Raw genomic sequence first — 19594 nt, 5'->3', positions numbered from 1 at the left:
CAGAGGAACAAAAGCTAGGGGTCTGGACCTTCCCCATCTGTGGATTAGCTTGAAGGCTTTTGCCAGGTTTCAGGGTCAGGCACCTTCTGTTGGCATCAGGGAAGGGAGGAAGTGTGTGTGTGTGTGTGTGTGTGTGTGTGTGTGTGTGTGTGTGTGGTCTGTCTGTCTGTCTGTCTCTATGGGTAGACAAGCAGGGCTGGATGTGGGTAGAAGTGGGACGGGTGAAATTCTGCCAGCCCCACCTTGGTGACCCAGCATATGCCAGTAGCACACAGACTCTGGGCACCAGAGTCAGCCCGCCTTCAGCCCTTACTGAGGTCGGGGGTGTGGAGCATGTCTCAGGAAGAGCTAAAAGTGGCAGAAAACATCCTGTTTGAAAGCAGCGAGTTGCTGTATTTAACCCCTGCAGCGCTCGCTCCGCCTACACCGTCTGCACAGACGAGGATCTCGAACACCTGTCTGTGAAGCCATCCCAAGAGGCCAGGCCCTGTGCCGCAATCCCAGCCTGCACCCTTCCCAGCGCGCCTGAGGGTTCTCGGCAGTCCTAGCTGGGGTGGGATCTCTTTCCTGCCATCAGCAGTATGCTAGGCCATCCTCTGGCTCTGCTCCCCCCTCCCCGAGGATCCTTCAAATCTGGGGCGGGTGGGGGGTCTGTGGGAGCAGCAGGAGCAGCAGAGCTCCCCTAGATAAAAGCCCTCCCTCCCTCTCAACACCCTCTGCAGTGGAAGAAATAGGGAGGCTCTTTCCATCTGCCTACATGCTGGTCGCTGCCCCCCCCCCCCCATCCCTCCCCACTGCTTCTTGCTACTCCCGGCCTCAAGGGAGGGCTGGTCCTGGCTGCTGCCAGGCTCCACCCCCTCACCCCTGCCAGCGATGACATGGCACGCCTGTGCCCAACAAATCACTCTGTCAAGTTTTCAATCCCTAATCTCGGGACTAAAGTCTCTTGAGAGAACCTCCTGTACCATTTATTGGACTCGCCAGAGGACTGGCTATGAGGTCAGTGCCAACTGTAGACGAAGTGTTTCCCCTTTTTCGTTTCAGAGTCCTTTTGGTTGGACGTGTCTGTGAGGTCACAGACGGGCATCCCCTCCCCCTTGCCCCTTCAGGTGGGTGTTTCCTCATTAGCCACAACCTCTGTGGCTGGCTGTTTTCCAGGAGCAGGTGCGGGCCATGGGAAGGAGGGGGGACAAGGGAAGGAAGAGGATACTACCCCGGGCTTCACAAATGCGGGTCGGATCTTGTGTCAGCAGAACCGGCAGCAGCCCGCAGCCCAGACCCAGAGCCAGCCGGAGGCAGGGGAGGGGCTCAGAGAGGGGCTCAGAAGGGAGAGGCCTGCTGCCTCTCAGGCCAGGACACCAGGCAGCTGTCCAGCATAGTGACATTTCCTACTCAGCTCCAGTCTGCTCTTTGCCTCTCCTCCCTCCACAGTCTCTTCCTGCCAGCTCTCTGGCCATGTATGCCTGGGTTCTCTTTTGCACCTCTGGACTCCGGTCCCGGGCCCTGCCTCCTCGGTAGCAGCAAATAACCCCAAGCCGGCTGAGTTTTCTCTCAGCTCACCTGAAATGGTCCCGTTTTCTGTGGGCCTCCAGCTGATGGGTCCAGCCTTCTGTCCGGCTGGACTGGGGCCCCAGGCCCCCCAACCCCTGGCCAGGAGCCTTCCTGATGTCAAGGTAGTAGCTCAGCCCATTTCAGGAAAGCACAGTTGCCATGCCGGGGTAGACTGTTGTCCTGATGCCCTTGCATCATGACGTCACCAGCGAGCCCGGGTGATGATGAGCCCTCGTTGGGCTGATTCGTCTGGCATTCCCCCCACGCCCACATTTGATTTCTCCTTTTTCCACCAAAGCCACCAGATGTTTAGTCGCCTGGGTGACACAGACCCTGTAGCAACATCATGATGACTGAGAGTTGCACCATCTCAGCTGACCTGGGGTTAAGCCACAAGCATCCTAAACAGTTTCTCCTATTGCCCCACAATGGTATTGGGCCTCTGGGATCCCTGCCCACAGCTTGGATGTGTGCGGCACTCTAGAAGCCCTGGGGAGTTGGCTTGGCCTTGGGATGGGCTACAGGGACGATGTTGACAAACCCACGGGTGCTTTATCCTCGCTTTTTAATTCTTTGAAAATTGCGAAATGTTTTACATACGCAGACGGGCATATTAAACGTAAAATCCTATTTTAATAATTTTTGTAGTTTATTTTTTTTGAGAGTGACAGAGAGAACAAGCAAGGGAGGGGCAGAGAGAGAGAGGGAGAGAATCCCAAGCTGGCTCTGCACTGTCAGCACGGAGCCCGAATGAGGGCTTGAACTCACGAACCGTGAGATCATGACCTGAGCTGAAATCAAGAGTCGGACACTCAACCAAATGAACCACCCAGGAACCCCATTCATAACAATAAAAATATAAGACGCCTATACCTACCACTCAAAGAAATAGGATATAGTGCCTATGTAAGGCCTCTGCATGCCTGTCCCCGATCTCAGTCCCTCAAAGGTTTCTATTAATCATTCCTTTGTTCTTTTTTTTTTAGAGTCTTTATTTCTGTGCATGTGCGTATATGTGTGTGTGTGTGTGTGTGTGTGTGTGTGTGTCTAAACATTTCAGTTTAACAAGTGTCAATCTAGCTGTGATGGGGACAGGCAATAGTGTCACTATAAGTACATCAAAGTTCCCAGGAAAAGAAAAGCTAAGAGAGACGGGATCTACATCCATCTGTGATCAGGGTCCCCTCCACCCTGATCCTTATCCATCCTATTTCCTTCCTTCGTTTTTAGAAAATTAAAAAAAAAAACAAACCTTAAGTATTAAAAAAAAAAAAAAAACTTAAGTAAGATTTGGGCTTCTCTGGGCCTCATTTGTAAAGAGTGACATTAAAGCACTTACCTCCCGTTGGGTGATTTGAAGAGCAAATGGGGTAAGACTCAAACGGGCTTTGAAATGCCAAGTCGTAGCCCCGGGATTCCATTGGAAAGAAGCTCAGAAACTCCCAAGGGTCCTCCGGAAGCTACCTCTCTCACTTCGGGGTGGGAGAACATGGTACTGGTTCATAACTGGCTTTCTCTCTTCTATTTCTTCTGCCCCGAGGGACCCTCCTGCCCTGGGGCCAAGCGGCCATGCGATGGCCCTTGTGACGACTCAGATAGTCTCAGACTCAGATAGACTCAGATAGGAGGCAGCAAGGTCTGAAGCATCTTAGGGAGGCCTGAGGAGCTCTGAGTCTGACCGCGTGGAGCCAAGGGCCCCATCTGCCTAATGGAAGAGTTAAGTCAACCGCTTCCCGAGAAGGATTTCCGAAAGCTAGTAGGTTGTGTTCCCTCGGTCCTCCCCACTCCTCAAGTGTGAAATCCATCTCTAGATGATAATGCTTATTTATCAAAGCCATCTCTGAAAACAAGTTTAGTTCACTGTATATGACTCACGGTATTCGGAAGGACGATTCGGTCAAATCAATGTGTTACGTTTTTGCTGGAGAAAAAGAAAAGAGAAAAGAAGAGGGAACAAGATTTTGATTACCTCGGCGCAGGGACACGGGGCTGTCAGTTCCGAGCCACGTGGCTGTGCAGAGCGGGGGTTGGAATATCAAGGTCTGATTCGGGCATGTGAGCTAGTCCGTTCCCCAGACAGAGGGGCTGGGGGCTTCTATCTGCACTTGAGGGGGGGGAGGGGCCCCTTTTCTCTTGGGGGGGTCGTGCTGGGTAGAATAGAGGCCTCTGGCCTGCTTCAGGGCTGCTCCTGAGGTGAGTCGATGCCTCACAGCCTGTAAAGGAAAACGCCACTCTTCGGGTGAGGGTCGCAGGGTACAGAGAGGCTAAACACCTCACCCACAGCAGCTTGGCTAGTAGGCCGCAGATGCAGCCTTTGGACGCAAACCACGCTCTGAGTGGCCTCACCACAGCGCCCCCCGCAGATCGCTCCGGACTTGGGTGAGGGAGCCCGTCTTCTGCTCCACAGAGAGTCCAGAGGGTAAGCTGTGGTGTGGCGCGTCACGAGACGAGGGCGCCAAAGAAATCCTGCTCAGGCCTGCAACCTGGGGAGCTGCCCGACCTCGCCGAGTTCCTGGCAGATGGGGGTAGGGGTGCAAAGGATGCCAGCCAGCCCTGGCACTGACTCCGGCTCTGGCCTTGGCCTGCCTGCTCTTCTTGCAGGGACGGAAGCGATGGCAGCCAGCACTTCCCTGCCTGACCCTGGCGACTTTGACCGGAATGTGCCCCGAATCTGTGGGGTATGCGGAGACCGAGCCACCGGCTTTCACTTCAATGCTATGACCTGTGAAGGCTGCAAAGGCTTCTTCAGGTGAGTCCTCCCCAGGGGCCAGCGGAAGGAGAGGAAGCAAGATTTCCCTGCATGAAGAGAACCCCTGCATCTTCTCTGTCTCTGTCCTTCCCGTGCCCATGGAACATGCGAGCTCTTACAGCCACCGGGAGTAACAGGGTCTGGGTGAGAGTATCTTCTTCCTCCCCTCCTTTCAGCTCCAGCTACGTCCTCTGACCTTCTCAGAAATGGTTTTCCTGAGGTTTCTGTCTAGGTCCCCACTTTCCCATTACCCCTTGACCCATAGTCCCCTCTATTAACCCACATGTCTGTCCTGGAGTGACAGGGCCTCCTAACAGATGGATGACCACAGGCGTGCCCTTGGGGGAGTCCTAGAACTTGGCCTCAGAGCTTGTCCTCCCATCCACATGAAACCATTCCTTGGAACAAGGGAAATAGCACCCTGGTTGGACCTCTGTGCTTGATCTGTGCCCATATCTTCACCCATGGCTGGCTGTCCCAGGATGGAAAGCTCAGGCGATGTCAGCAAGGTGCCAGCCGTCCTGTTCAGTCAGGGCCAGTTTCTCTACCCGCTGCCTCTCCTCTTCTCCAGCGAACCCAGTGTCACAAGTGCAAACAGTATGGGGAAGGTATTGGAAAGGCTGAATGAAGGGTGTTCCCATCCAAAGGCAGGAGGGAAGAATGGGAAGGTGATGAATCGCAGTATAGGACTGAGAAACATGAAGAATGAGCATTGGGCATATATTGGAGAGAGAGCAAGCAGGAGAGAAGCCTGGAAGAAAACATGAAAAAAAAGAGCTTCTGTATAAGAGTCTTAATTGGAGGTGAGTAAAGAAAAGGCCAGCAAGAGAGGAAAGAGTGAATCAGGTCCAGAACAAGAAGGCAGAGGTCGGCCTGGTTGTCTGAACTGAAGGGCCCACCCACTGGCTTCTGAGGGCAGAGTGAATCAGAGCCTGGGACATTGTGAGATACCTGCCCTGCCCCCTCCTCCCCCTACCGAGGACAAGGACTCGTGGGCCGTCTGTGAACACAGCTCCCAACTCACCTGCCCCCTGTCCTGGGAACCAGCTGGCCTGGAGTTTCCCTGCCTTGAGCAGTTGCTGGGCAGCGGGGTTTCTGTGGGTGCTAATTGACTGTTTGGCCTGGCTCGGGTTGCCCACTTGGCTTCCTGGCAGGCTGCTCCCCAGCTTGGGGAACCAGACCTGCAGCATCGCTGGCTGCAGACTCTGCTGCTGTGCGGCTCATTCCTCTGCACTTCCTGCAGGGTGGGCCTTCCAGAGCCCCACCTGGACCCTTTCCTGCCACGGCCTTTGAAGTAATAATGGGGAAGGAGGGTGTGTGCGCACATCAGGGCTGCTTCCTACCATAAAAGCAGCTAGAAGTGTGTGAGCTATAGCGGTGGCCATGCCGTTGCCCGTCCTTGCTCAGATCTTTTGACTTCTCTGTTTCAGTTACCTCAACCACGCACCTGACTTTGTATATCTGACTCCTCTTGTATATAGTGTTAGTCTGGGGATTGATTCGATGACATATACAAAAGTACTTTAAAAAACATAAAGTATGATATGTTATTTTGGAACCTGATGGGTCAATACTTATGTCCTTCATGGAACGCTGCCCTCATGAAATAAACAAACGTCTCTCCAGCCACACACCTTCCTTTTGTTTTTTTTTCTTTGACACATTCACTCAATGGATTTTAATGAGCATCTGTTATCAAGGCACTGGGCAAAGAGCTGGCAATATGGGGACTCTGACCAAAGGTCATACATCACCCATCTGCAACCCAAAGGTCTCCAACAGCTCTTGGGGCTGTTTGGTTAATTCCTAGATCCCTGTCCCCAACCCCCTCTCTTTCTAGGTCACCTATCCCTGGGGTTCAGCTCTGGGAGATGGGACTCTTAGGTGGCTGCCTATTGGGTTCTGACATACTGGAGGTCAATTCCTTGCCAGAGTGGCTCCAACTCCCATGCACCTGTGCTTCCTCCCCTCAGACACACCACTGCTCCTTGAGGCAGGACCATGATAGGTAGGCATCTGGGTGGAGGGAGGACAGGTTCCCTGATGCCCAGGGCTAGGTGTGGGAAATGGCAAAATGGACAGGGATGGTACGTTTGTATGTCACCCACCCTGAGCCCCTCTTTCCAACAACCCCTGTGTGGAAGTGCTGGTATTACGGGCAGCATTCTGCTTTTGTCCTGTTCCCCTGTCCTTGTCTGCCTTGTGTCTTTACTGTCCCTGCCGTGATGACTGGGCCAGGATGCACTTTCTGAAGAGCCAACACCTCTTGTTGTTTGTCTTGATTTTGTTTGATAAAAATACACACACACCCACCCACCCCCCACCTACCCACCACACACACACACACACACACACACACACACACACACACACAATCAGTCAATCTTCGTTATTTGTAGATTCTGTATTCACAAACTTGGCCACTTGTTAAAACTTCCTTGTAGTCCCCACATCAATACTTGCAGAATTTTGTGGTCATGGTGGTGTCAGAGTGGTGAAAACATCAAGACCCACGACGCACACATTCCCAGCCAAGGTGGAACAAGGTGACATCCTGCCTTCTTGTTTCAGCTCTCATGCTACAAACAAGTGTCCTTTTTGTGGGCTGCTTAGTACCACAGTTTTTGCATTTTTGTGCTATTTGATGGTGATTCCACTGTTTAGGATGGCCCCAAGCATAGTGCTGAAGTGCCATTAAGTGGTCCTAACTAAGCACAAGAAAGCTTCGATGTGCCTTATAAAGAAAACAAGTGTTCAAGAAGCTTCATTCAGACATGAGCTATAGTGCTGTTGGCTGAGTTCAGTTTTAATGAATCAACAATATATATTAAGTAAGGTCCTTTTAAATAGCACATGTGAAACAAGGTTATGTATTGATTGATTGATGAAAATGTTATGACCAGAGGCTTCCAGGAAGCTAACCCTGGGAACAGTGGTTCAGTATGTGTTAATTCAGTGCTCATGGTGCCCTCACAGAACATAACTGTTGCCAAAAAGAAAAATCAATTAAATATACATAATTGCTCCTCTTTTCTCCCCCTTCCCTTTGCTTCTCCTTTACTTCATCCAAATTCTATTTGGTATTTTTCTATTTTTAGTCTATTTCAGATAGAACTCCCTTGCCACTTATGTCTGTTTGTGAAATCCTGATCCCAGGAAGAAAGGTCTACATTGGCGGTGGGGAGGGGGGGGTACCTTCTCTGTGTCATGTTCCACATCCTTAGGAGCACAAAGATAAGTGCAACCAAGTCCTTGCTCTCGGGGAGTTCACTCAACCCTTTCATGGTGTTCTCAAGGAAAGAGGATCCCTTTTGTGCTGAGTCACTGGCTATTTACCAAGCCCTGGGGACCAGTCTGACCATTCAGTCTTTGGTTTGACTTCCAAGATAGTCAAACTAACCTACCATAGGAGCTCATTGTGGTCATCCCAGCAGGTCCAAAATTCATAATCAAACCAAAATGGGATTATGAAGGTTGGACAGTGACCACAGTTCTATTGATCTATGGTCAGACCATAGAGACCATTAGAGACCACTGTTGGCCAATTTGTCCTACAAGTTATTTCATGCTGTTTCTGCTTCATGTTCCTCTGGAATACATGGACATCCTGGGGGGCAAAATGATATGTCCAGTGTGAATAAAATGGCATGGGTAGGCTTGTAAAAGGCTATATGTCTTGGCTCTGTTAACAGCCAGAGCATAAGTAAGGGCCAGAGGGGAAAAATACATAGGTCCTACTACAAAGGATATATATATATTGGATGATCTGTGGATGTGAATGAATCTCTGGTCATGAGTGGCTTAGTTCAGACTCTAATATAAAATAAAGGAAAAGGTATAAAGGACAGAAGAAAATCAGAGGGACCTCTTTGAAGAAGAGAATTAAGAGTATGGTGAAGTTTAAGAGGTGGTCCTGGGGGGTGCCTGGGTGACTCAGTCAGTTAAGCCTCCGACTCTTGATTTCGGCTCAGGTCATGATCTGGCAGCAGTGAGATCGAGCCCCATGTCAGGTTTTGTGCTGGGCGGGGAGCCTGCTTGAGACTCTGTCTCTCTGCCCCTCCCTTGCTTATGCTCGCTTTCTCTTTCTCTGTCTCAAAACACAATAAAATAAAATAAGGGGAAAAAAGAATACAGATAAAAAAGGTGGAATAAAAAAGGTGGTCTTGGAATGCAGGGTTGAGAAACAGATCACTGCCTCTTCCTCTTGTCTTCTTCCTCCTTGTTGATGCCTCCTTAATCCAGACACTGTGAAGGCGTGCATTGCAAGTGCCAAGCTAACAAACACAGAGTGGAGAAATGCCTTCTTGTTTGCGGGTCTCAAGGTGCTCAGGGACCTTGTTAATTATGAGTCCTGTGGAGTGCAGGGGGCAAAAGGCAGGCCGGTGAGGATCCGGGAACACGAGGAATGTTCTGGCTTTCGGGAAGTCCACCCAGCTGATACTGCAAGAGCTGTGATGTGAAGGGGAGCAGAGAAACGAGGTGGATGGCCAACGACTTAAAACTCAAAGGGCTTACGAGCACTGGAGTAAACAGAGAGGAGAGAGGAGCAGGGCGTTCTATGAGCGCCAGTAAATGAGTCCCCACGACGTCGGGGCTGCCGGAGAAAACTTTGTCCAGTTCAGCTTGGCAGCTGGAAGCTATTCCATGGCCGCTCGAGACTGTGACTGAAAGAGAACGAGGAAGGTTGTCCGCAGATGGGTCAAGAGTAGTTTTGGAAGCTTGGGTAGAGGAGGCCGGATTATTTCAGAGGGAATGTCACTGGAGTTGTCAAGAAAGGCAGCTGCAGGCATGTGAAGAAGATCTTACGTTTTGGGGGGGAACTCAGCTCTCTCATCAAGGCTCATTGGCAGGAAGTCACTCTCGGCACACGCGGGGGTCGTCCCTGTGCTATGGCAGTATAGGGCCAGTGGAGAGGACCACCAGTGGTTACCCCTCATTTCCAAACCACCCCTCTCAGGGACTGTGTCTCTCCCAATGGCTTTGTGCCAGAGGAGACCCCCAAAGGGCCTCTGCTGCACGTTCCTGGACTTTATGGGGCACGTTTTTTTTTTTTTTAATTTTTTTTCTAACATTTATTTATTTTTGAGACAGAGAGAGACAGAGCATGAACAGGGGAGGGGCAGAGAGAGAGGGAGACACAGAATCTGAAACAGGCTCCAGGCTCTGAGCGGTCAGCACAGAGCCCGACGCGGGGCTCGAACTCACGGACCGTGAGATCATGACCTGAGCTGAAGTCGGACGCTCAACCGACCGAGCCACCCAGGCGCCCCTTTGATGGCTACTCTGGCTTGCATTGAGGTACGGTATATTCATAAGGAGGATGATGTTATGTAAGAATACTGGAAGCTTTGGAATCAAACAGATCTTGATTCGGATCCTGCTTTCACACTTATTAGCCGTGTGATGTGAAGCAAGTGATTTAACCCTCCAGTCCTTTTCATACCACCTGTAAAATAGGGATAATGCCCATCCTGAAAGGTCGTTGATAGCCTTGGAGATAATATGCAAAGGAGATAATATGCAAAGATAATACGCATCGAAGACTCTCGGGAAGCGGAGGCTATTATCATCGTCCTTTTGTAGTGTGTTGCCTCTGAGAACAGACAGCCCTTTCCTCTCCTCTCTCGCGGAACCTGGAATGTGTGTGTAAATAACTCCTGTGCGCGGCTCAAAAGAAGCAGCAGCAAATGGTTTCAAAAGAAGCAGCTCCCATTTCCAGAGCAAATGGTCCGGAAGGGCATATGAGTGAAAAGCAAGTCTCCTTCCCTACCCAGTTCCCGTGCCCCTACCTCCTCCAGAAGCTGTCGCTGTCACCAGCTGGCTGTGTTCGCTGCCAGACTCTTTATATGAAAGCACGTGTGCGGGTTTATGTGTGTGTGCACAGGCACGCACGTGCACGGGGAGATAGGAGTATATACTACACTCACCCTCCCGCACCTTGCTTTTATCTACCACAGAGCATTTCTTCAAGCTGGTTCCCGTTTCCACGTTCTTCCTCTGTCCTTTCCACAGCCCCGTCATCTTGCATGGATATACTATGATGTGATGGACCAGTTCTCTCTCTTTTTTTAAAAAATGTATTGGAGAGAGATGGAGCATGAGTGGGGAGGGGCAGGGAGAGTGAGGAAGAGAGAGAATCCCAGGCAGACTCTGTGCACTGTCAGTGCGGAAGGAGCCCAAGTCGGGGCTCGAACTCACGAACCGCGAGATCGTGACCCGAGCCGAAATCAAGAGTCAGGTGTTGGACCGACTCAGCCACCCAGGCGCCCTTGGACCAGTTCTCTCTCTTTTTAAAAAAAAATTTTTTTAATGTTTTATTTATTTTTGAGAGAGAGAGAGAGTACAAGCAAGGGAGGGCAGAAAGAGAGGGAGACACAGGCTCCAGGCTCCGAGATTTCTGTGACACTCAACGTTGCGGTGGAGACAGAGCCCAGAGCTGGTACTTGGCCCCGGGCTTGGGTTTCACAAGGTGTGTCTCTGGTGATAGGGCCACCTACCCGAGAAGGACCCTACTGTCCCAAGCCCGAGACGCTGGCCTCAGGCACTTCAGGCTTCTGTGAATTGCCTGTCATGTTTTGATGAATTGGTCAATGTCCTCTCTCACCCCTGACTTTCTAGAAACTGTGTCTATATTTAGCCTGGCTGCACCACCCCTACCCCTCCTTCCTGAGCTGGGGTATAATTGCCAACCATCCAGAGGATGACAGGGTCCAGGCTTAGAGAGGAGCTAAGGCCATGGGCTCCCACAGAAACTCGAAGCTCTTGTTTCTCAAAACTGAACCAGCTCACAAGCAATTAGCACTGGGAGGAAGACAGGGCAGGGCGTGGATCTTTAGGACAAAGCACAGAGCCACGGCTGGCCAATCTGGCTGCTCTGACTCCTTGTGGGCAGAGGCTAGATGACAGCCACATGTGTGGAAGTGCCCTTAGAAGGCAGGGGATCGGGGAAGAACCGGGTCTCAAGCTCGCAGGACCTGCAGCCCGGCAACTGGGCTGGACTGGGCGTACCTGAAAGCCATTTCAGAAGAGGACCTGGGTCCGGCCGTCGGAGGCGGTGAGGGAGTTTCCATCTCCTGAACACCGACCCACACTCCAGAGTGTGACCGTGTTCTCTGTGATGGCTAACCTCCATCTTCCTGGCTACAATTCCAGGGTCCTGCCTCTGATTCTGTCTTTAGAGAAGCCAGGGCAGAGCTGCTTACTATAATTTTGCATACTAATAATTTAAGAGCTGCATGAATTTATGGGCTCCTTTCTGCGTTGTTCAACTAATGTGCAGACACGCAGCAAAGTTGGTGGGCTTTGGGACAAAGTGTGGCAAAGGGTGAAAAGCACAAGCAGCATTCTTTTCATTTTTTTATGTTTATTTTTGAGAGACAGAGAGAGAGACAGAGAGAGAGGGAGACGCAGAATCTGAAGCAAGCTCCGGGCTCTGAGCTGTCAACACAGAGCCTGACGCGGGGCTCAAACTCACGAACTGTGAGGTAATGACCTGAGCCGAAGTCATATGCTTCACCGACTGAGCCACCCAGGTGCTCCCACAAGTGACATTCTTACGCCAGATCTGAGCCTTACTGGGAGATAATGTGCCTGGCCAGAAGGCTTTTAACATTTTCTTCCTTCCTTCCCTCCCTCCTGCCTTCCTGCCTTCCTCTCCTCCCCCTCCTTTTCCTCCTTCTTCTCATTTCTCCCTCCTCCTCCTCCTGCTTTGTTTCTCAGTACTCATGAGAGTACTTCCTACTACAGAGACAAAGCTGGAAGCAAGGATACTGGGTCCTCCCTCCCCAGTGTTTTCTTTTAAGCCAGATCTGCTTTTTTTTTTTTTTTTTTTTTTTTTGGATTCCAACCCAGCCTTGTTTAGAGTCCACTCCTGTTGTCAGGCAATGCTGGGCCGAGTGGCTATCTCCAAGTCCTCTGTGTGTGGAAGCCGGGGGGGGGGGGGCTTCAGATTTACAATGAGGAAGATAAAAGAAAGATGGTCATGGTCCACATCTCTTTCTGAGCGACCTTGCAGGTAGGGGAGGTGCCCACCAGTGAGAGTCAGAGGCAGGTGCACTAGAGCCCGAGGAAGGAGGGACAGGCCTCCGAGGGATGTGAGGCTGCCTCTCGTGGGGGGCCTCAGGGAGCTCTCAGCCCCCAGCACAGGGCTGGTGGGAGGCTTTGGCTTATGTGTCTGGAGGTGCCACATGTAGGCTCCTCCTGGTGCCCCAAACCCTGGAGAATGAACAGGAAGAGCTCTGAGCCAGACAAGACAGTGGGTGGAAGGAAAAAGCAGACCCTCCACTTCTGGGCAAAATGCCTGGTTGTAAAAAAAAAAAGGAAATGAGAGTTTACTCTGAATTAGAAACTTCTGGCCCTTGAATAAGTTTAGAGAATTACAGGCATTCTAGGGCCTGAGCCTTTGTGGTAATAGGCAGAGCCACAGGAGCCACGAGTGGGAAAGAGGGGGAGGAGTAAAGGAGTGAATCCATCTCACATCCAGTGGTGACAGCAGTATCTCTTTTCAGGGTAGCCAGGGTACCTCCATATTTGCTTGTCCCTCTGGAGAACTACAATAGATGGATGGAGGCTCAAGGAGAAGGGCTTTCTAAAGCCCTTCTTAAAGGCAGGCAAAAGCCTAAAGTACAGTCCCTCCCTGGGTAGTCACTGCAGGGGTGGATGTGGCCTTTAGTGGTCTGGACTTGACCCCCATAGCCTCATGTTTCTCCACCTCCCTGTGTAGCCCTGTCTGCTGGGGCCCCCTTGGGTCAGAAGAGGCATAACAGGAGGGTACGGGCAGCCAAGGTCCAAAACCAAAAGCAGCTACCTCGTGAGCCACTGGGTCATCGTTGGCCTTGAGTTGTTCTCAAGAGCCAGCCGCCTGGAGCTCTTTGCCTGTGGGCTCCACCTCACTGAGCACCTTGTTTCTAGAGATGAGAGGGGTTGTACATGAAGCTAAAGCTGAGCCTCACATCTCTAACAGCCAACCAGGGAGCCTTCACTTCTTGTTAAATCACCTCACTGAAAAGTTTCTTCCCCTCGGTGGTCCCATCTATGAAATGAGGAGGTCCACCAGGAGTCTCTTGGGTCCCCTAACCATCTGTCCATTATCCACCAACGAGTATGTTTGTCTTAAACTCCGTATGTCTTCTAGTGAATGTGAACAGTGAGCCATTTTTCACCAAGAAATAAAACTAGTGTGTGGCCAGCTCCTCTCTAAGAGATAGAAACGGTTGGACCCGGGCCTTTGCTTCCAAGGCTTGAGCATCTATCGCCACAGTTCCTTGGAAGGTGCTGCTGCTCACAAAAGAAAGTGATTCTGGCACCATCCCGCCCCAACTAACTCCTGTCACCTGTCCTGGGGCAAACAAGTGGGGCCTGCCCCTGCTAGGGCTGGGAAGAGCACGAGGAACCTGTAGGACACGGATGATGCAGCCTCCCCAAATCCCATGTGGTGTGGCTGGCAGCAGGGGAGAAAGCCAGATTAAGGAAAATGAGCCCTCAAGCTTGCACATGCACGCATAGGCGCGCGCACACACACACACACACACACACATACGCACACACACAATTTTACATAGAATACCAGCGGCCGGGGAGACCAGCTTCCTAGCTAAGAACCTTTGGTAGTTTTCTGTCCTTGAAGAATCCTTGCTTCCTCTGCCTTTTGGAAAGCCAAGGCCAGACCTCAGGGCTCCCGCCCGCTCATCTGGCCTTTTCTCTCTGAACGTGTTACCTGGATGCCTAAAGCTACGGTTTGGGCCCTTCCTCCCTTCTCCACGCACCCGTGCGCATGTCTGTTCCTGGACCAGGGATGCTCTAATCACAGACCTCCAGGCTCTAGATGACTTAAAGCGGCCACAAGCGCCCTCACCTCTCATAATGGCTCACCAAAAGCAGTGAGGGCTGCTCTACAGATTTCAGGATTTTTGTTTCTTTAGTAAAAAAAATGTTTATTTATTTTTGAGAAAGACAGAGACAGAGCTCCAGCAGGGAAGGGGCAGAGAGAGATGGAGATACAGAATCTAAAGCAGCCTCCAGGCTCTGGGCTCTCAGCACAGAGCCCAAGGGGCTGATGGGGGTGCTTGAACTCAGGAACTTGGAGATCGTGACCTGGGCTGAAGTCCCACGCTTAATTGACTGAGCCACCCAGATTCCCCAGTATTTTTAAAAATTTCACTAGGCTAATTCATTCATGTATTTCCTGTGTAGTAATGATAATAATAATAATAATAATAATAACAATAGAGTGAGAAGTAGAGTGCCATCAAAGTAAATCAGGGGCGCTATGCTGGCTCAGTGGGTAAAGTGGGCAGATCTTGATTTCTGGATCATGAGTTCAAGCCCTGGGGGTAGAGCCTACTTTTTAAAAAAAGCAATCATAGTAATAATAAATAAATAAATAAATAAATAAATAAATAAATAAATAAATCCTTTCAAATAGTAAATAAAATAAATAAATGAAAGCGATGATGGGAGCAGAGTAGGCAATGACAGAAGGAGGAGGAGCCTGGAGTGTGGGGGGAGGGAGCGGTGGTCACTGAGAGCGGGCCGGGGCCGGGCCCCAAACTCTCTGTGGGAGACGCGGAGATCCCAGGGGTCTTGCCGGCAGGTCTGGGTGGTCACAGTCCCTGCTGGCAGCCAGGGCCGAGGCTGGAAGGTGGGTGGCACAGAGGTGGCAGGTGCTCTCTCCCTCGGCAGGCGAAGCATGAAGCGGAAGGCGCTGTTTACCTGCCCCTTTAACGGCGACTGCCGCATCACCAAGGACAATCGCCGCCACTGCCAGGCGTGCCGGCTCAAGCGCTGTGTGGACATCGGCATGATGAAGGAGTGTGAGTGCTCGGGGGCCAGGGCGGGGGGTCAGCACTAGAAGGGAAAGGTTTCGTGCTGCTGTTCACGCAGGTTTGGCCCGAGAGGTGTGCGGTCCTTCCCCTGGGGCTGCTGGTGCCCTGCATGTGGAGCTGGGGCCCTGAGGCCAGAACAACAGGGTCCAGGCACCAAGAGGGTACTGCGAGCCTCTCTAGGGTCTGTATATGCGTCTCAGAGGCCTGGGACAGCCCCTCCAGAGTGAGGCCTGTGAGGAGGGCAGCGCAGGGCACTGCCTTCCTGAGCCCAGAGCAGTCTTCCTCCAAGAGTACATCATTATGCTCACCAACCTGCTCAATGACCCAGGGTTCTTTGGACTTTGGGAGAGCGAGCTGCTGAGCTTGGGGAGGGACAGGAGTGGTGGGGAGAATATTGAGAGCCCAGTTGGCATCTGGGGTCTGTCCCCCCTCTGCCTCTGCAGCCTTCCTGCCACTCTGGTCCCTGGGCGGATCTGCCGGCTGGAGCCCAGAGGAGACCAGGGGGAAAGAGTCTGTGAGGGGAAGCACCGGACTCTAGGATGACCCTCTGGATCCAGATAGAGAGAGAGGAGCGGTCCTAGGACTTCCCGTCCAGCTCTGGGGTTGGAGGAGAGGACCAACGGCAAATTCGTTTGTTCTAACCCTCGATTAAAAACAGCCCCTGGACTTTGTTTCTGAGCTGTGGTACCAGTTATTTGGTAACCAGAGTAGCCATTAAATTCAGCAGACTCTGGGAGGGGCTAGCCTGGCCCTCCCCGGCCTGGAGACCAGGGCACTGGGCCAGCCTGGGCATGGGTGCCCCCTGCACATTCAGCCCTGCCTGTCTGCAGTCTGCACGCTGATCCCCTCCTTGGCCCCGGGACAAGGCTTGTGCCCTGCTAACCTGTGGGCCTGGGGAGGCTAAGGAGGGGTGCTCAGATGCAGGCACCCCGGGAGGCCCTCCTGGCTATGGGGCTATCGTTTGGGGGGCGAGGGAGGCAGGTACAGGGAAGATGTGTCCGGAACAAGGGAAGAGTCATGGGATAGGGCTTAGGGGATGGAAAGTTTCTTCCTTGATGGGAAAAAAACCCTTCTCTGTTGTTGGGGAACAGAGACAGCGTGAAGGCCCTCACCTGGAGCCTCCTCCTTGGGCCTGGGGATCACAGCCCTCCACTCCTGATCCCGGCTCCCCAGTCAACACTGACAGTTCTGGAAGAAGTTTCCAGGCTGTTGTTCCTCCTCGCCCCCATGGGAGCGGGCAGGCCTGGACATGCTGATTTCTCCTAGCCCAGTCCCCTGCCCCACCCGACTCCCGTGTTTATCCTGGAGCAGAGCAGGCCAAGGCTGAGTGCCTCATGGGGCTTCTCACACACTGGCTTAGTGTGGCCTCCTCTGTGCGAGGCACGAGGGTGGACACAAACCAGATGAGGTTCTTAGAGCCCCTGCTCCTGCCCCCAAGGAGCACACATCCTCCACAGGGCAGGGAGCCTGGGTCTCAGGCTTTTGCCAACCAAGAACCACCATGGTTACACGTCTGGGATTCAGTAAGGCTCTGCCCCAGAACGTCTGGTCGGTGCCAGCCTCACTGCTATTCCAGAAGCCCCTCTCCTAGGTCTCAGGAGGAAGGAGGTGTTGCATCCACTTAGAATAGGGCGAACACTTGGAAATCATCTGAGACCCAGAAAAGTAAAACTACCAGGACTGGAGTCAGAACGCGAGTCTCCATGTCTGCTTCTAGATCCCTCCTGGTCCGCAAAGAGAGCTCTGCATCCATGGTGATGAACAGGTCTTGGGTGCGTCCAAGTGCCTCCCCGCAAGAACACCGTGTGGTGGGGGGGGGGCCGCAATCCACAAATGGATGCCCACCCCTCAACTCCCAACAGCTTTGCCCTTCAGCCATCCCAAACACAACCTCGGTCTTCCCCAACAGAGCCCTGTCCCCACCCTGTTATATATCCACAGTAATCCCACACCCCTGCCCTGCTCTATGCCCAGGGCACTTGTGTCCTTGCCCTACTGTGTGCAACCCTGTGCTCCCATCTTGCTATACGCTCAGGACAGTCCTGGGTCCTCACGCTGCTGTATATCCACTGTAGGCCCACACCCCTACCTTGCTGTATGCCCAGGGCAGCCCTGTGTCCCCCAATCTCAGGATGCCCATGCAGGGAGCTCTAGTGAGTGAGGTGTGGGCTGGTAGAGCTGAGCTCTTGGAGTCTGGGCCCCAGAGCTCCTGTTACATGGAAAGTTTGAGCTAGCACTAGGCGCGTTCTTGCCGCTGCTCTAAGGGAGGGTCCTTCAGGAAGAGCTGTAGTTCTCTGCGTCAATCTAGCCCAGCTTAAAGAAGTCTGTCAGAGTGTCTGAGCCTAGAGCTCCCAACTCAGAAACCTAGGAGAGCCGCTCATTTATCACCTGGGCTGGTGATTGCCTTAAGGCTCAGCCTCCCAGAGACAATTTTGTATCAACATTTGCAAAACCCCCGGACACCTCCGGGCGGCTCGCTACGAAGGGAGCTGCAAACACAGGCTCCCTTCTGGCAGGGGCAGAGAGGGGGCCCTTCCCTAGAGGCAGCTCAGGAAGGGGAAGGGGCTGGGTGTGGGAAGTCCTACTGAGTGCAAGATACATGCTGTTTCTGGTTAAATTCTCATAAGAATCCCTAAAGATGTACATACTTCTGTTGTTTTTTTCATAGATGGGGAAGCGCAGAGGAATTAAAATTTCATGTTTTTAAGCTAATAAGATGGTGTGGTATGGGCATTCTGACCTAGGTCTGTTTGCTTCCAAGGGCCAGGTGAGTGGACTCCACCCTGGCGTAGCCCGTCAGATACCCCCAGTGGGCCAGAGCTCCCCCGCTGTGCATTTCCAGGCACCTTCCAGGTGCCCAAAGGGATGGGCATAAGAGACTGTTCCCACCGAAGGCTCCCTTTCTCTTTCTTCAAGTCCTAGTTGACTTTATTCCTTGGAGCCCAAGAAATTCCATGGTTGAATTCTTACTTCTGGTTGACCTATCCTGCGTGGAAACACCTATATGTTAGTTTTTTCCATGTTTTTACAGATGTATGTCTCTTCTACCCAGAGTTAGCACAGCTCCTGGCACAACATAGGTACTCAATAAATACGTGTTGAATACATTAGCTCCCCATTATGCTCATTTGTACCTCTGTATCTCCCACGGGTCTATAGATCAGAAAGATCTCCCAAATCTGCTATTGTCCGTGTCATTCACTTGATCACGCTTCCAGAGCTTGACTTCCAAATGCAGTTCTAGACTTCATGAAACAGGGAACGTCCTGCATGGGAGCACCGTGCGCAAAACCATTTTAGGACTCAGCAGGCAACCTAGACGGAAGGCAGAAAAGCTACAGAGGAGCCATATGGGTTTCACAAAATCTATAAACACAGCTCATGTGCTTTATTCACTGGAGAGCCCATCAAATGTTCTTTCAGAACCTGTTCGCTCTTATTCTAGGTCAAAGGCTTTCAACTCCAAAACGTGGGTCCTCCTACATCATGGTCACGGCATTTTCGGTAGCAAATTTCTTGAGAAAGTGATTTTTAAAAAACGCACCATTCCCCGTGAAATTAGCAACCCCTTTAAACAATGACCTATTTGATAAATCACAATGCGCCTCTGCACATGTGAGACACTTGTGACTTACCCGGTCTCCAGACAGTTTTGCCTGGAGGGAGGCTCGGGGATTGGCAGCCCCCGTTAGAAAATGGCAGGTCTCAGCATTTCCTTCGTTAGCACTGCACACAGGAAGGCAGTAGCTATTTGATACAGTGATTGAGAAGAACAATGGCATAAGGTTAACCTTGGATCTTCTTAACTTTGTCCTTTGAAAGTAAATCATTTACAAACTTTGCTACTTTATTTACTTTTCCATGCTCTTCAGACGGATTGGAACACTCTGTGTGTTCCACGGCTGAGGACAAGAGTCCCACTGAGCAAGCAGAACCAATTGTAATCACAGGCGGTAGGGAGTAGTGGTTACAGTTACGGATTCTAGAGCCTTATTGCCCAGGCCCGAATACCGGCTTCACCATGTGTTAGCTGTATGACTTTGAATAAGGTACATAGCCTCTGGGCCTCCATTCCCTCATCTGCAAACTGGGGATAATAGCACCTGCCTTAAGAGGTTTTTATGAGCACTAAATATATGCGCTAATGTTTAAGAAACATTTAGAACGGTGTCCAGCACATAAAAAGTTCTATATTTTTAATCCATTTTTATTACCACTGTTTTTTTTTCTTCATAAAACTTGATTACCAGGATTTCCAGCTCCCCAACAGACTAGAAGTTAGCTGTTTATGGGAAGAAAGGCAGGCACTGATACAAAGGGACAACACAGAGCTTACCAGAGAGGGGGTGACTGAAAGCTATGTGAGGTAGCACAGGAACGCCACATCAGGGGTGCCTGGGTAGCTCAGTCGGTTAAGCATCCAACTTTAGCTCAGGTCATGACCTTGCAGTCTATGGGTTCGAGCCCTGCA

The 19594-nt window shown here is 51.6% G+C and overlaps 1 protein-coding gene across 1 annotated transcript in view; it reads left to right on the top strand.

Annotated features, from left to right (window-relative positions):
• Positions 1-884: 884 nt before the first annotated feature.
• Positions 885-19594, top strand: part of VDR (vitamin D receptor) — a 36438-nt gene continuing 17728 nt past the window's right edge. The window contains exons 1-3 of the mRNA XM_042946338.1: positions 885-1109; positions 4153-4300; positions 14981-15111. Of these exons, the coding sequence (XP_042802272.1) occupies positions 995-1109; positions 4153-4300; positions 14981-15111 (394 nt within the window). The 5' untranslated portion in view covers positions 885-994. The remainder of the gene's footprint in view (positions 1110-4152; positions 4301-14980; positions 15112-19594) is intronic.

The sequence above is a fragment of the Panthera leo genome, chromosome B4 (assembly GCF_018350215.1).
Source record: "Panthera leo isolate Ple1 chromosome B4, P.leo_Ple1_pat1.1, whole genome shotgun sequence".
Lineage (NCBI taxonomy): Eukaryota > Metazoa > Chordata > Mammalia > Carnivora > Felidae > Panthera > Panthera leo.
Note: the sequence above shows the minus strand (reverse complement) of the source record. Positions and strands in the feature narration are given on the sequence as shown.